This window comes from Camelus bactrianus, chromosome 10 (assembly GCF_048773025.1).
Source record: "Camelus bactrianus isolate YW-2024 breed Bactrian camel chromosome 10, ASM4877302v1, whole genome shotgun sequence".
Lineage (NCBI taxonomy): Eukaryota > Metazoa > Chordata > Mammalia > Artiodactyla > Camelidae > Camelus > Camelus bactrianus.
The window spans coordinates 34,250,105-34,264,368 of NC_133548.1; the positions used below are offsets into that span (position 1 = coordinate 34,250,105).

The 14,264-nt window shown below is 45.1% G+C and overlaps 1 protein-coding gene across 12 annotated transcripts in view; it reads right to left on the minus strand.

Moving 5' to 3' along the window:
* NAV2 (neuron navigator 2) overlaps positions 1-14,264 on the minus strand; it is a 690,492-nt gene that overhangs the window by 240,927 nt on the left and 435,301 nt on the right. For all 12 annotated transcript variants that reach the window (XM_074372244.1, XM_074372243.1, XM_074372242.1 and 9 more), the window contains 2 exons: positions 11,305-11,422; positions 4,108-4,160 (listed from right to left, as the gene is read on the minus strand). In XM_074372244.1, the coding sequence (XP_074228345.1) occupies positions 4,108-4,160; positions 11,305-11,422 (171 nt within the window). The remainder of the gene's footprint in view (positions 1-4,107; positions 4,161-11,304; positions 11,423-14,264) is intronic.

The following is a 14,264-nucleotide window of genomic DNA, read 5'->3' on the forward strand; positions in this document are numbered from 1 at the left end:
CTTAAAATAATGATTAAAAAAAAAACAAAACCACCCCCTGCAGCATCCTTTCCTGGGCTCCAAAGTGAGAGCCATGTCTGGGAGTACAGTGGGATCAAGGCACGAGGCAGTGGTGGCCCCAGTGCCCGCTGGCTGAGCTCCAAGCAAAGTTTCTCCTTCCAAACACATACACAGCTTGGCTGAACATACCATTTGAAAGCCAAAAAGATGCCCCTGGGTTGCCATGGCAATGCTAAACAGACAAAACATCTTAACCAGCTCTGACGCAGACACAAACTTATTTAAGGGCCAAATGGACAGACGAGGGGTGGGGTGGGGAAGTGTTGTTCCAACAGTTCCATCTCCAAGGATTTGGCCCCCAAAACATCTAGGTCAGACTGAAACAGGGCAAAGGACTCCTTCAACACAAGCTGAGCTGGGCTTGCTCAGGAAAGGGGAGCCACGGCCAGGCCTCCATGCATTTTGGTCCAGATACAGTCCTGTTTCACGAGGGCCACGAGAGGGTGACAGTAGATGCCGTTGGTCCTGGCTCTGCCTCTCCCTGGGGGCAGGCCTCTGCTCCCAGGCACCCGGCTCTCTTCAAGGAAGCAGGGAGGAAGAGACTGGCCCAGAGCAGGCTCAGGAGGGTCAAGTGTACTCAGGGGTGTGCACTGGCTCAGATATCTTAAAGCACCGTGTGGATGCTGCGTTAGTGTTGGTATCCATAATGTTAACCACCACTTCCCACACCCCGTGGTTGACCTTCCACCCATAGGAGTGGATCACCATGGATATTCTCCTGCAGAAAACTTCACTCTGGGCCTAATGAGGTCGGACCCTGAGATGCTGCCACCTGGGGAGTGAGGATGAGGCAGAAGGCTCATCCCAGGTCTGAACAGAATGCCATGCCCACGGGGTCTGTCCTACTCTGGGCTCTTCCAGGTTCCATCCCTCATTTCAGACACAACAGGCCCAAGGCCAGAAGAGTCTCACCAGACATAGCTTTTGACACTTGGTAAGATCAATGAGAAAACGTCACAAAACCTTCCTCTGTATTTACCTGAGGATGTCATGGACCTTGCAATCTCCAGAAATGAGAATCCTTGTCCATCCATCATTCCCAGTGGCAAACCCTCTTGCCTTTCAAGACTCATGCCTTAGAAGTTTTTCTTAAATCTCCCCTGCCCAGGGTGGAATGGGCCCCCTGGGCCATGCACAGATGTCTGTGGGAGCCACTGCACTATTCTATTGTTCTCTGGTCTCCTGCCCAATCATCCCTGAGCTCCCTGAGGGCAGGGAGCCCAGCTTGTTCACCTGGGTATCCACCTGGCCTAGCCCAGTGGCCAGCATTGGTTAGCAGTCTGTGAATGTTTGCTGATTGACAGGCCAAAAGGAAGCAGTGCCATGCCCATAAGGCTTATGCATCAAGGCCCCTGGAATTCTCTAGTTCACATGCCACAGGTGTCTGCTTTTACTTCCACATCCTCTGGGAAGAGAGCAGGACTTGGAAGCAGAGCCTGGAGTGCAGGAGTTAGAGAATGGAGCTCTGGACAGCCTGGTGGGTCTGGAGGAGGGGGATATATGAGGAGGGTGGGGGGAAGAAGGCCCCAACTTGCAAAACCAAAGCACTCATGCCAACCCACCAATCAGCTAATGAAATAATTTGCCCCTTGAAACAGAAATAGTACCCATTCCTCCTACTCTGAAGCAAAACTGTTTCTCTTTGGTTCCATCGTTAAAGGGTCCTGAAGATGCTGTATTTTTAGGGTGTGAGCACATTAACTCTATGCTGAGGATTTTCAATGGAGTCAGAGTTACCCTCCTAGCAGGTACTCTCCCTAATTCTCTTCTCCTTGTATGTCTTCTTTTTGCCAACATGATGCCCTGCATACAACCTTCCCTTCCACTCTCGTCCAAACAGGCAATACTTAGCAAACAACAAATCTTTATCAATGGCTGCCCTAAGCCTCACTGGAAGTTTAACCTTCTAGGAATCTAGAAATGGCAGCTCACCTGCTATTCCACATTCCCAAATTATGCTTCCCACGAACAGAGATGCTTTAGCTCTGCACATGCTCACACATGCATACACAAAAGTGTCCTCTTAGCCAGAACAACACCTGTGCCCATCTGTAAGCACTTCCTGGGTGCCCCAGGTGAGCTCTGCCTTACGGATTTGACATTGTTTTGTGAGGCAGGTGACAGGACCATGGCCCTGTTGTCCTTATCACCATCTTTCTCATTTCCTACAGAACAGAATGACTGTGGAGGTTCTAACATTCTCCTCGACTCACATCCTGTACGCAGAGCTTTTCTCTGCTACTTTTACCATCAGACTTTGTCTGCCTCCCCGCCCCTGGGCTGGAAATAATTACCACGGACAAATATAGGATTTTTATATTCCCGTGTTCTGAAATAACACAGCCCATGAAAAAAATTAACAATACTTCCACAGCTGAAAGGGTTATGGAAAACCCACAAAATTGCACTGATGCTCTGTAGCATTTATATACAACATTCACATAAACCACATTGGCACAGAAGAATCTAAGGTGATGGTATTATTTTATAAGCTTGAAAGTGGACTTTAATGACAAATACCTCCTCCAACAGAAAGTACCAAAAATACAAATGCACCAAACAGAATAAAAGGCTCACTGCCTTTAACCCTCAGTTCCACATACATGTTTTAATGGGCTGCGCCAAACACATCCATATCCATCCCAAGGGGAAAATACTACGTCTCTTTCATGTGAAGATGTGACTGCATATGTAAAATGCTTGCACTAAAATTAAATCTTCCATCTTCCAGATTTTCTCAATTATTAATACACCAGACAGCTGCAGGGGCTTTAGCAAAAATAGCAGCCAAGTTTTTCCAAACGTCAAAGCAGCCATGAGATGTCTGCGTGGGGACTTTCCTACCAGAGGACTGGCTGCTCTCTGGAACAAACAAAAAGAACCAAAATCTCCAGTGAGAGAAACTTGTTTCTGAAATGTAACATGAAAAATGACACACACCACCCCACCGTCATGCCACACACACTTACTCCTCTTTAGAAGAAGAAACTGTGTGCTTGAAAAAAAAAAAAAAAAGTTGACTGAGGGGAAAAAAGTTGACTAAAAAGGCTATCTCTTCAATTCATTAGGATAACAAACAGTTCAGAAAATTCAACAGTAAATCCAAAGAATGCCAATCACTTCAGTGTGTTCTGGTATGAGATATCCAATCGTGTCTACTCAAAGGGAGTGGGGTGACAGTAGAAAAACGAATTATGCCTTTTTTCTTTTTTTTTAGATTTCTGGAAGCAAATTAACAACAACAAAAAGTTATCTTTCAGTTGCCATCTTCTAAACAGGTAGTAGCGTCATCTTGACAGACTCTGATAATATACACACTCTTTGTGGAAATATTCACATTTGAAAAGCATTTCAGGGGGAAAACTAAGCACTCAGAGTATCACAATTCAACGGTTCCTGAACTCAATAGTGATCATGAATTTTTAATTCAGATTATGTGCAGGACATCTAACAAGAATAGATTTTTTTTTTTAAGATTTTTTTTTAAGCTGTAGTATCAGAGCTTAAGCACATCATACCAGAGAGAATGTCACTTGTCCAGGTTACACTGAGAATGGTCTGGATGAGATTGCACATTTCACATTTCCTGTCACAGTTCTGATTTCACATCATTCTAACCCTTAAAGCCAATCAGATCACATGCCCCAATTTCTGGGCAGTATGATACCATCGCTTTGTCTGTGCCTCAGCACCATACACAGACAGAAACTGCTGTCGGTCTTCGAGGAAGGAGAAAGAGTCATATCAGCCCAAGACGTAAACCAGGTTATGTGTGCACCGGTTCTGCATAACTTGTTTCTAAGAAAAAGGACCATATTTCATTTTCGCTGTCTCAATGATCCACATAAAAATCACAGCCATTTTTCAGTAAATGCCAACAAATGTCAGAGAAGCAGACCACGGCTATTTGGAAATGGCTGTTAGTTTATTAAAATACAATCCCCTAGGGTAAGGCCTGTGGTGTGAATGTTTTCAAGATGGTCAATATCATTTAGAGGCAGGGCTTACTAACATAACACAAACACCCACTGCCCATGGACGACTTACCATTTGCGATCTGTTCTTCGGACAGCCATTGATGTCTTCAATCTTTTCATTTGCTGAAAAAAGAAACACAAGTCAGAAAAATAATCATCACTTTGAGCAGTGATGTTCAGGACCCTTGAGGCCAAGCAAATCCTAAGGCCCATACTGGGGTTTGTCCAACCAAACACAGGCATGTGAAACACTGAGACGCATCTCGCAAGCTTCAGGACTTACTCATCAAGCCGCCGTCCTCCAGGGACAGCTGGGGCAAGGTCGCTGTCATTCAAGGCAGAGACAACTGCATTGACGACAGTCTTGGAGGTTTGGGGCATCGTGGAAATGTTTGGAGACTGGTAAACAGACTGAGCTGTGACTGTGCTTTAGGCTCTTAAAGGCAACTGCAACTTCCCCACAGAAGATGGGGGGCTTCAGAGTGGATCAGTCCAGGCACAACTCAGCTCCTGGGGACAAAAGCCACAGATGATAGCAACCCACCCCCTCTTTAGCCGGAAATAGTAAGATGGCTTTTGTTTGCCCTAATCCTATTCTCAAAGTGATGACAAGTGGAAAAACAAGATTTTAAAAATGGGACATCCATGCTAAGTCCAAATGAGATCTGAAACACACACTACTGAAGTCATAGTAACACCTAGCTACTTAGAGAAGTGGTAGAAAGAGGTTGCACTCAATTAGCTGGAAATTGAATAGCAGAAACAGGCAAGAAAGGCCCAGTTGCCCATGGTGAATGTGCATCATCCTAAGTATGGAAAAATCCTTGCAAGACACATCCTGGGACATCTGAGTTTGCAACTGCAGTGCGACAAGAAAGGCAAGAAACTGTGTGCGTAGTGGCTTATGTGACCCAGTTTAAAGCCCAGCTCCACAGCTTCTTAGCTGTGTGATCTCAGCTGTGTAACATAACCTCTCTGGGCCACAGTTTCCTCATCTATAACAGAGTTAATACTACCTACTTCATAAGAGGAATTGTGAGAAGATTATATGACGCCAGTAAAATGCTTAGTGTGATGCCCAGCACACAGTGAGTGTTCTACGTATAGTAGCTTTCATTAACCCCCAAATTTATGTTGTCATCAGCTGCGTCAAAAATATAAAATGAAAATTTCCTTTTTGATGTCTCCATTGGAGTTAAGCCCAGAAACTCACCTAGGACTTCATAGTAAAGAACTAAGGATTCACCTCCTCTGTGATGCCTTTATAAGATTCCTCCCCAGTCCCTGTACCCCAAGCTCCCACCCCCAGAAGGATAAGGCCCACTCAGGTTTCTCTGCTCTCTAGCTCCCTAGACCCACCTCTATTTCACTTTTAATCATCTAGTGTATAACTTCTTTTCTTGGCTATGCAGCTATGCAGACATGTAGATTTTCTCTTTCACACTTGGACTCTGAGGGCTTGCAAAACTGAGTTTTAAAAATGTATTTCACATCAGATTTTAATGAGTATGATGCCTAAAACTTCCAGGAAAAGACACTGTAAAGTGTCTGAAAAGACTAACGGAATCAGAGTCCCACAATGAGGAGGTTTTAGAACGCCTGAACTTACACAGAGTTCACTGTTACCTCAGTTGGGTTTATTTTTTCTCTAGTTAATTTCTACCTTGAGAGAGAAGTGAAAAATAAGAAAACAAGCTAGTGGCAGGGAATTGTTTAAAAATCTAATTACCAGAGACTGCCTGGTTGGTATACATTCAGCTTAATCTACACCTTCTTTAGAATTTGCCCAAAGTAATATATATAAAGGCTCATGACCCACCCAGGAAGACTTTGGTCTTCAGAGACCCAACTGAGTTTTCTCAACTCTTAACAACAGTGGGATGGGTATTTTAGGAAGCTTCTTCTACCTGTTTCCCCCCATCCCCAAAGAGGGGCCAAAAAGTCTTTAAAAAGCACATAAAAGATGCCCAATGAGAGGGATGACTCATGGATATTTGTTCTTCAGTTCACCAGAAAGTACAAGTGAGCACATGAAGGCCACACGAATACAGATTTCCACCTGCTTTGTTTCCCCCTCTAACCCCGAGCTCAGCACAATGCCTGAAACACAGTAGCCACTCCATATGTATTTGCTGAGTGTTCTGAACTAAGGAGTATTTGGGTATGCAGAACAGTTCAACAAATCAAAGTTTTACCGTCTATTTGGAGGCAGCTGTCCTTTCACTTGGATACATAAATGTACACACTGAAGATGAAAAAAAAGAAAGACCTTGACAAATGGCTGTCTATCACACATGGGAAATTCTAGCAGGCTTGCACTCTGACCCTGGACTTTGATACACAACACTGGAGGAATAAATGTATAGCTTTTGAGAATCAAGGCCACTCAAGGTATCTTCCAATTGGATATTCACAATGGCCAAAGTCATAAGACGCTGGATTCTGATCAAAGCTCAGTTCCGCATTAGTTCATTAGTGCTCATTAAAGTCAAAGATGGATAACTGTGATCCTCAGAGGTCATTTGAAAGATTCTTTATACACCTTCTGGATAAACGAAACCAAAGGGTTTGGTCTAATTATTCCTCTAACTCCTTTTCATGGTTTGTCACTTAAACCACAGTCAGGTGCTCCCTGAACTCAACTTTCACGGCTCCTACCAGCCTAATGCTGCCCTGTGACAACATTCAAAATAAACCAACTGGGTGGAGACTATTTGTGACCTAAGGAATACAAGGGAAGAGGAAGGAGGGTATAGCTCAAGTGGCAGGGTGCATGCTTAGCATGCATGAGGTCCTGGGTTCAATCCCCACTACCTCCTTTAAAAATAAATAAACCTAATTACGCCCCCCCCAAAAGAATACAAGACAAGAGATCGATCAAAGGACCAAGCCCAAACTCAAAATAAATGCTTAATAAAAACACAAACCAAGTCTGGACCTCCTCGTTTCCAGTTTCATGTAATTTAAATACTTCTCCTTTACTCAAATTCTCAAAAATTTCTATAGTTGTCATAAATACTTGGAGCAACAATAGCAGCTCTGATTCTGCTGGTAAGAAGAACTGAATTTATTAATTGGGGAGGGGGAGGGTCTTTGGCTAAAGCCCCAAAGCAGATAACCAAAAAAGCAAAGGCATTTGTCCCTCAAAGTCCTCCACTCTGATTAAAACTGGCATTCCCTAAGTGCCAACGGTAATTTATTTATTCCAGCATGTTCAAGACATTCTTAGCTCACTAATGTGGTAACCTGTCCACACACAGGGTGGCAAATTAGTAACTGGAAAGCATCAGTGCACTTTAAGAAAAATGGCATCAAGCTCATTACTTTTCAAAAGACCTCCTGGGAAATGTTCGGAGCATTTCAACAGCCCAGGCATCCATCCACACGTGGCATCTATGTGTGTGCACAGGACAGCTGCCAACGGACAGAAAGAGAAACTGGCCGCCCTCACTGAAAGGCAGATGACTTACCCAAGGTCACGTCATGGTAGTAGTAGGTCATTAACAGAAAGGAGGGAGAGTCCTGAGTGTTGTCTGAGTTTCCTGCTTGTGCTCAGAGCAGCCCAAATAGTGGTGGAAAGTCAGCTGCTAACAGCTCTCTTTGCCTCTAATGGGAAATCTCTTGCTCTCGGCCTTGGCTTCTTCCTCCTCTCCAGTCCTCTTCTGTTTGTCCAGTTTCCCTCCTTCTCTCTCTCCTCTTTCCTCCCTTTCTCCCACCCCATCTCTCCCTCGCTCCCTCCGACCCCTTCTGGCATCCTCCCTGAGTGACAGCAATGCAAGCAGGAGGAGGGTGGCCTGTCTCTCCCTCCTGATTCATGCTGTTTCTCCTGGCCTCATAAACCTTTCTAATAACTCACGGACATGGCACCGTGATGGGCTGGCAGGCAGCTGCCCACTTCGGGCAGCTCATGACTCGAGAAGATAATCACACTAATAAGAGGCTGAACACAGGCACCCACCCTCAGTCACTAAAGCAAGGGCACCAAGAGGCAGCAGCAAAAGGTCCGCTTTCTGCTTAACGGGCGGAAGGCAAGGGTGGCAAAGCGTGGGCCCCAAATAACCCCACTGTCTGGGAAGGCCAGCCCCTAGGATGGATGAATGGATAGATGGCTAGATCCTAGGATCCACCTGGGATTGACGAAGACTTAGGTAGGAGTAGCATGTGTGAAAAGCATTTAATGTTTTCCTTCAAGTTACAGATCTGAGCTTTTAAAGGATTCCAGCTCTCCACCATTAGAACTAGCTGAGGAGGTAGAAAGATCCCCAACCAGAAAACATGTGCTTCAACCTTTGCTCTTAGGTGAAAACCCAGAGTTCACTGCCCTGTACCTTTCCTTGATTCCCACCCTCCCAACCCTGTCCCCACCCCCGCCACCTCCCCAGTCATGGGTCAGGCCTTATGGCACCCCTGGTCCTCAAGCATTCGTCCCTCCTGGGCCTAGGAAGAGGATGTCCCTTAAAAGCACAACCTCCCTGCCTGCACGTTTTGATGGTCTTTCATTGAGATGTGTTCTTTTTAAGTATTTCAAAATAACTTCAAACCTACAGAAAAGTTACAAGAATAGTACAGAGAATTCCTAGATACCACCATCCATTCTCATTTTCTCCCTCCCTCTCTTTCCCTCCTTCTCCCCTATAGGTACATTTTTTTCCTGAAACAGCGGCGTGTAAGCTACATAGGTCATGTCCTTTATCCCTTATTCTCAGTATTTCCAAAGAATAAGGATATTATCTCATGGTGCAATTTTAAAATTCAGAAAATTTAACACTGCTGTAATTCCAATATTCCAATTTTGCCAATTGATTCAAAAACGCCCTTCATAGCATTTGACTCCCCTGTGCAGGATCCAGTCGAGGATCATGCAGTGCATTTACTTGTCAGGTCTCTTTAGTCTTTCTTCTCGAAAAATTTCTCACCCTTTTTCAGACTTCCACAGTACTGACATTTTTTGAACAACTCAGGTCAGTTTCTTTTTTTAATATAGTATTCCACAATTTGGGTCTGCCTGAGATTCCTCATGATTGGTCTCAGGTTTTCCAACCCTGAGTGGAATACAATGTTAAGCGATGTTGCGTTCTTTTCAGGGTACCGCATCAGGAAGCACATGACGACCAGCTGCCCCTCAGCAGTAATGTAATTTTAATAACCTAGTCATGGTGCCTGGATTCTCCCAAGAGGCTATTTCCCCTTGGAACTAATAAGCAATCAGTGGAGAGACACTTTGAGACCATGCAAACAGCCCGCTCTTCATCAAACTTTCTCCTCTAGATTTCAACATTCATTGATGATTCTTGCCTTAACGAATCTGTACCATCACAGCTGCAAAAACCTCGACGTTTTTACCCCAGCATGTTTAGCTGCCTTCTCATCTCCCCATTTTCTGGGCCTCTGTTCTCCAAAGAGAGCAGAGGGTGTGAGCCTGGCTGTCAGGGGTAGCGACCCACACGCTGACCTCTGGCCTTACTTAGGAGGGAGTCCCTGGCCAGAGTGAGTCTATCCTGGAGGGCTGAGGAAAGCAACTTGGTGGCCTGAGGTGCAGCCTGGGTCGATGACACTAACTTGAGCCTCTGAAATCGCAGTCCAGTAGCTCCGGCCCAGAGAGGTCACTGTCTAGGGAGGTTCACCTCATCTGAACAGATTCAGGGACGCAATGATAAAAACTGCTCTAGCTTACATTTCTGTAGCACTATACTTAGTAAATTCATGATATATATGTTACAATTCACTTCTTCTGGGCCCATGACAGACAGAACTCATCTATCATGACACACTGACACTGATACCAAGGCTTCATCATCTTTGTACACATACCTTTCTGGGCAGTGGTTACCAAGTGCTACTCAGGAACACTTTCCAGTTTCCAAGCACATTTCCTATTTGATACCTACCTTGCATTTCCTAAGACTGCCACAAGATCAGACAATGCAGCCACAGCTGTGCCCATTTTAAAGACAGGGAAACAGAGGTAGCAGAGGCCATGTGCAGAGAACTATGTGGCAAAGAGCAGAGAGGGCCTTCTCGGAATTGAGGGTGGCCTCCAGCCCTCACTCCTATAACTGCAAGGGAATGAATTCTGCCAACAATCTGACCGAGCTTGGTCCCCAGTCAAGCTCCAGATGAGAACTACCCCCTGATCAACACCTTGATTGCAGCTTTGCAGAGGCATGCAGCTAACCTGTGCCTGCACTCCTGGTGCATAGCAAGTGTGAGACAGTTTTAACATATGTTGTTTTACACCATTAAGTTTGTGACAATTTGTTATACAGCAACAGCAAACTAATATAAGGAAGGAAGGAAAAAGAAGAGAAAGAGAAGGAGAACCAGTGGAAGCTGATCCTAAGAAGTCAGTCTTAAGACAGCAGGGAAACAACTTTCTCTTTGAGTGACACTCCAGAAGATTCACCTCAGGCCAATTTGCTTATACTTTTAGGTACAATCTCCACATGTGACCAGAGCTATGACTATACAAGGCCACTTCTCACACTTGAAGGATAAGTAACTTTTCCAATAACAACACAAGCCTGAGGGGCTGGGGTTTCTGTCCCTTTTTTCCGCCTTCTGTCTTGGCATGAGTCAGCTGCCAAGGCTGCCAGCGACAACAATCAGCCTAATGCCATCTAATTGACCTCCCGCCTCCAAAGTCCGCTCTGAGCTCTCAGGCTGGACCACTAGGATGCTTCCCTTAAGACCCAAGGCAAAGCAGTGCCCAGCCTCTGCCCGCATGCCTGCCCAAGATGACCCCTCTCCTCCCAGCACATGGCAAGGGCATTAAAAATCCCACCGCCTGGGTTCCCTTCCCCTAGTATTAAAACCAGAAGCAGCCCTCTGCGGAGTTTGAGCCTTTGATTTCTTGGACCCAGTTAGAGTTCATAGGAATAAACCAGCCCTATGTTGCCTTTTTTTTTTTTTTTTTTTAACATTTCCAAAGTAATCCACAAAAAAGCACCATCATGGGGGGAATGAGAGTAAGAAGGGGGACCAAAAGTCCCTTCCCAAACCACCAGCATTTCCCTCCAGCTATGGCCAGTCTTTCTTCTCAGAGGATCAAGATAAGATTGCTGTGTGGGTGATCCTATCAGGAAAAGTGAGCTGGTACCCACATTCCCCCAGCACAAAACTGAGTTAAATAAATTGTCAACCCATGCGACAGAAGCGCTGCCTTTTTCTTAAGAGATGTCAGTGCTCCATTCCCTCTTGCTGGACATGATCCCTCCAGGACCGGTCTCTGCTGTAACTCGTCCACCCCCAATGTAAAACCTGCTCTTACCCACAACCTGGATAATCTGGGCCAGGAGGACGCCGTCCGTCACATCTTGCTGGAGATCCTTGATGAGACGTTTGTGGCCTGATTTGGCTAGATAATGATTGGCCCAGTCCGTGTAGATCTGCAAAAAAAGCAAACAGGCAACTTCAGGAACCCAGTCGGACCCCTTCTCAGAGTCTGAGGCAGCTGCTGGGCCGGCGCAGCCAGCACCGTCCAGCAGGAGAGCTGTCTGGGGCCAGCCGCGCCATTAACATGCAGTGCATTGTGCCGATGGGGCATTCAGCTGGCCGAGCCGGCTTTCCCCTATTGAGAGGTCTGCCGTCAAGGCTCAGGAAAAAGCTAAAGAAAGCTTCAAAACATGCAGACGCCTGAATGGGACAGGGGACACGGAACTAAACAGTCTGCTCCAGGCGGCTCTGAGAGGCAGCAGCTCTAAATGCAGGAGAGGTCCCCCACCCCACCCCACCGCTCTACCCCGCCCTTTCCCATCTTTTTCTCTTTATTGAGAAAAACGTATGGGGAGGTTACCACCCAATAGGCATCTTTTAATGGGCCATTTCAGGGAAAGGAGGGCTATTGAGTTAGCGGTGTTCTCAGGAGCCTGGGTCCCTTGTAAAGAAGCCAAGTACCAAAACACAGAGCCCTTCAATTACTCTTGAGTGAGTGGAGTTATTGATGGCCTCACAATCATCTCAAATTTAATCGGTTTAATTTAAAAGCCTGGCATCATTTTCACTGTTGGGATTCTGTGAATAAAGCCCCAGCAAATTCCAACATATTTAAACACAGCATCAGTGTGCACAGCACCCGAAAGGCAGAGGCTGGGTCATCATAGGCTCAGGAAAGCAGACCCCCTTGGGGGCTGAGAGACTTGCTCCTCTTGGTCACAGAATCTTCGGCACAAAAGAGTATTTTCTCCCAACAGACCAACAAACACAAGAAAACTCTCACCTAAGAACTTTCCCCCTATGTAACATAGCCAAAAACAAAATTTTAAATCCTCCTCCTCAGTTCTGAGTGCTATTTCGTACATGGATTTGTGAGTTTGCAAGGGGACGTGCAGGCATCTTTATCAGCATCTTTTCCCCCCCAGAATGATACAAACAAATAATTGCTCAAAAAGCTGGGCCATGTTAGCAGCCACAGTTCACGTACTGATGATAGCTTACCAAAATGATGAAGGTGATGGTCAGATCTCTACCAGCAGGTCACCTCTGAGATCTCACGTGACACCAGGGTGGTCCGTGGAGGGCCTGCCCTTGCCCCAGCTCCCACCCTCCATCCTGTTCTTCCCAGTACCACGCTCAGCAGAATTTCACACAAAGGGCTGCTGCCCGTCAAGGATCCCGAAATGGGGACTGAGGGCCAGGGCCTGGGCTTGCAAAGCAGGGCCCTTCTAGGGAGGCAGCACCCCTGACTAGTCTGCCTGGGACCAAAAAGGCCTCATATCCCAAGAGGGGACAAGGCAGACATGCACTTTCTACTTCATCAAGTGCTGAGACCAGACAACCCTTGTCCATCCCCATCCCTGCCACTGCAGAGACCCACACCGTGGTACGGTTCTGTTTCACACCTCAGACCACGGTATCTAATCCTTAATTCTATGTTACTTTCCTTTCCCATGACTCCAAAGTAGTCAGAGATCGAAAATCCAGTACAGCAAGATCATTATCAATTTCATAAGCACTGAGAAAGCCAAGGAAGTGGAGTGCAGTTTTGGTCATTACAATGGCCAATTGAAACGTCAATGATCATTAGGTGAAACTGTCAAGAGGAAGAGGGGCAGGAAAGACATTCCAAGGAAAAGATAAAGACTTAGGTTCAAGTCCTAAATCTTGAGTCTCCCCAGGGTAGGGATTCGAGTCTTTTGTTCAATGATGTATCCCAAGTACCTAGAATAACACAAAGCCCATTAGAAATTCTCAATATATACCTGCGGAGAAATGGGTGTATGACCTCAGGTGAGCTATTTAACTCTCTGTGCCTAGATTTTTTTATCTGTAAAATGGGATCAAAACCATCCATTTGTCAGTCATTATGAGGACTGAGTGATACAACATATTTGAAAAAAGGTACCTGATGTAGAGTAGGAGCTTAATAACAACTAACACACACAGAGCCTAATACATGCCAGGCACTGGTACCAACTCTTTACACATATTAACTCACTTCATCCTCATTCTGTAAGGTAGATATTATTATTCCATCTATTTTTCAGAGGAGAAAACTGAAGTGCAGAGAGGTAAAGTAACTTATCCAAAGTCACAGGTAAGTGGCAGAGCCAGGATGTGAACCCAGGCTGACTGACTCTAGAATCTTTTAGTCACTCTACAACACTGCCCCTCTGAACATGAATAAAAATTATTAACACCGCTCACCCCCTCCATGACACCCTCCTACTAACTAAGCTCATTCCTCTATTCAGTTATGTTCTCGTTGAAAGAATTCTTAAAAAATAAAAACCCAAACTCAGTTCTATCCCTTGCTGTCTGAATGTCCTTAGGCAAGTCACTCAACTTCTCTGGGCTTGTTTATTCCAGTGGAAAAGAGTAACAATTTGCAGAAACATGGATGGACCTGGAGACTGTTATTCTAAGGGAAATAAGCCAGAAAGAGAAAGAAAAATACCATACATCACTTACACGTGGAATCTGAAAAAAAAAAAAAAAAAAAGACACAAATGAACTTATTTACAAAACAGAAACAGACTCACAGACATAGAAAACAAATATATGGTTACCAGGGGGGGAATGGAGGTGGGAAGGGATAAATTGGGAGTTCAAGATTTGCAGATACTAACTACTATATATAAAATAGATAAACAAGTTTCTACTGTATAGTACAGGGACTATATTCAACATTTTGTAATAACCTATAATGAAAGTAAAAAAGAATATGAAAAGGAATATATGATGTTTATGTATGACAAACATTATGCTGTACACCAGAAATTGACATGTTGT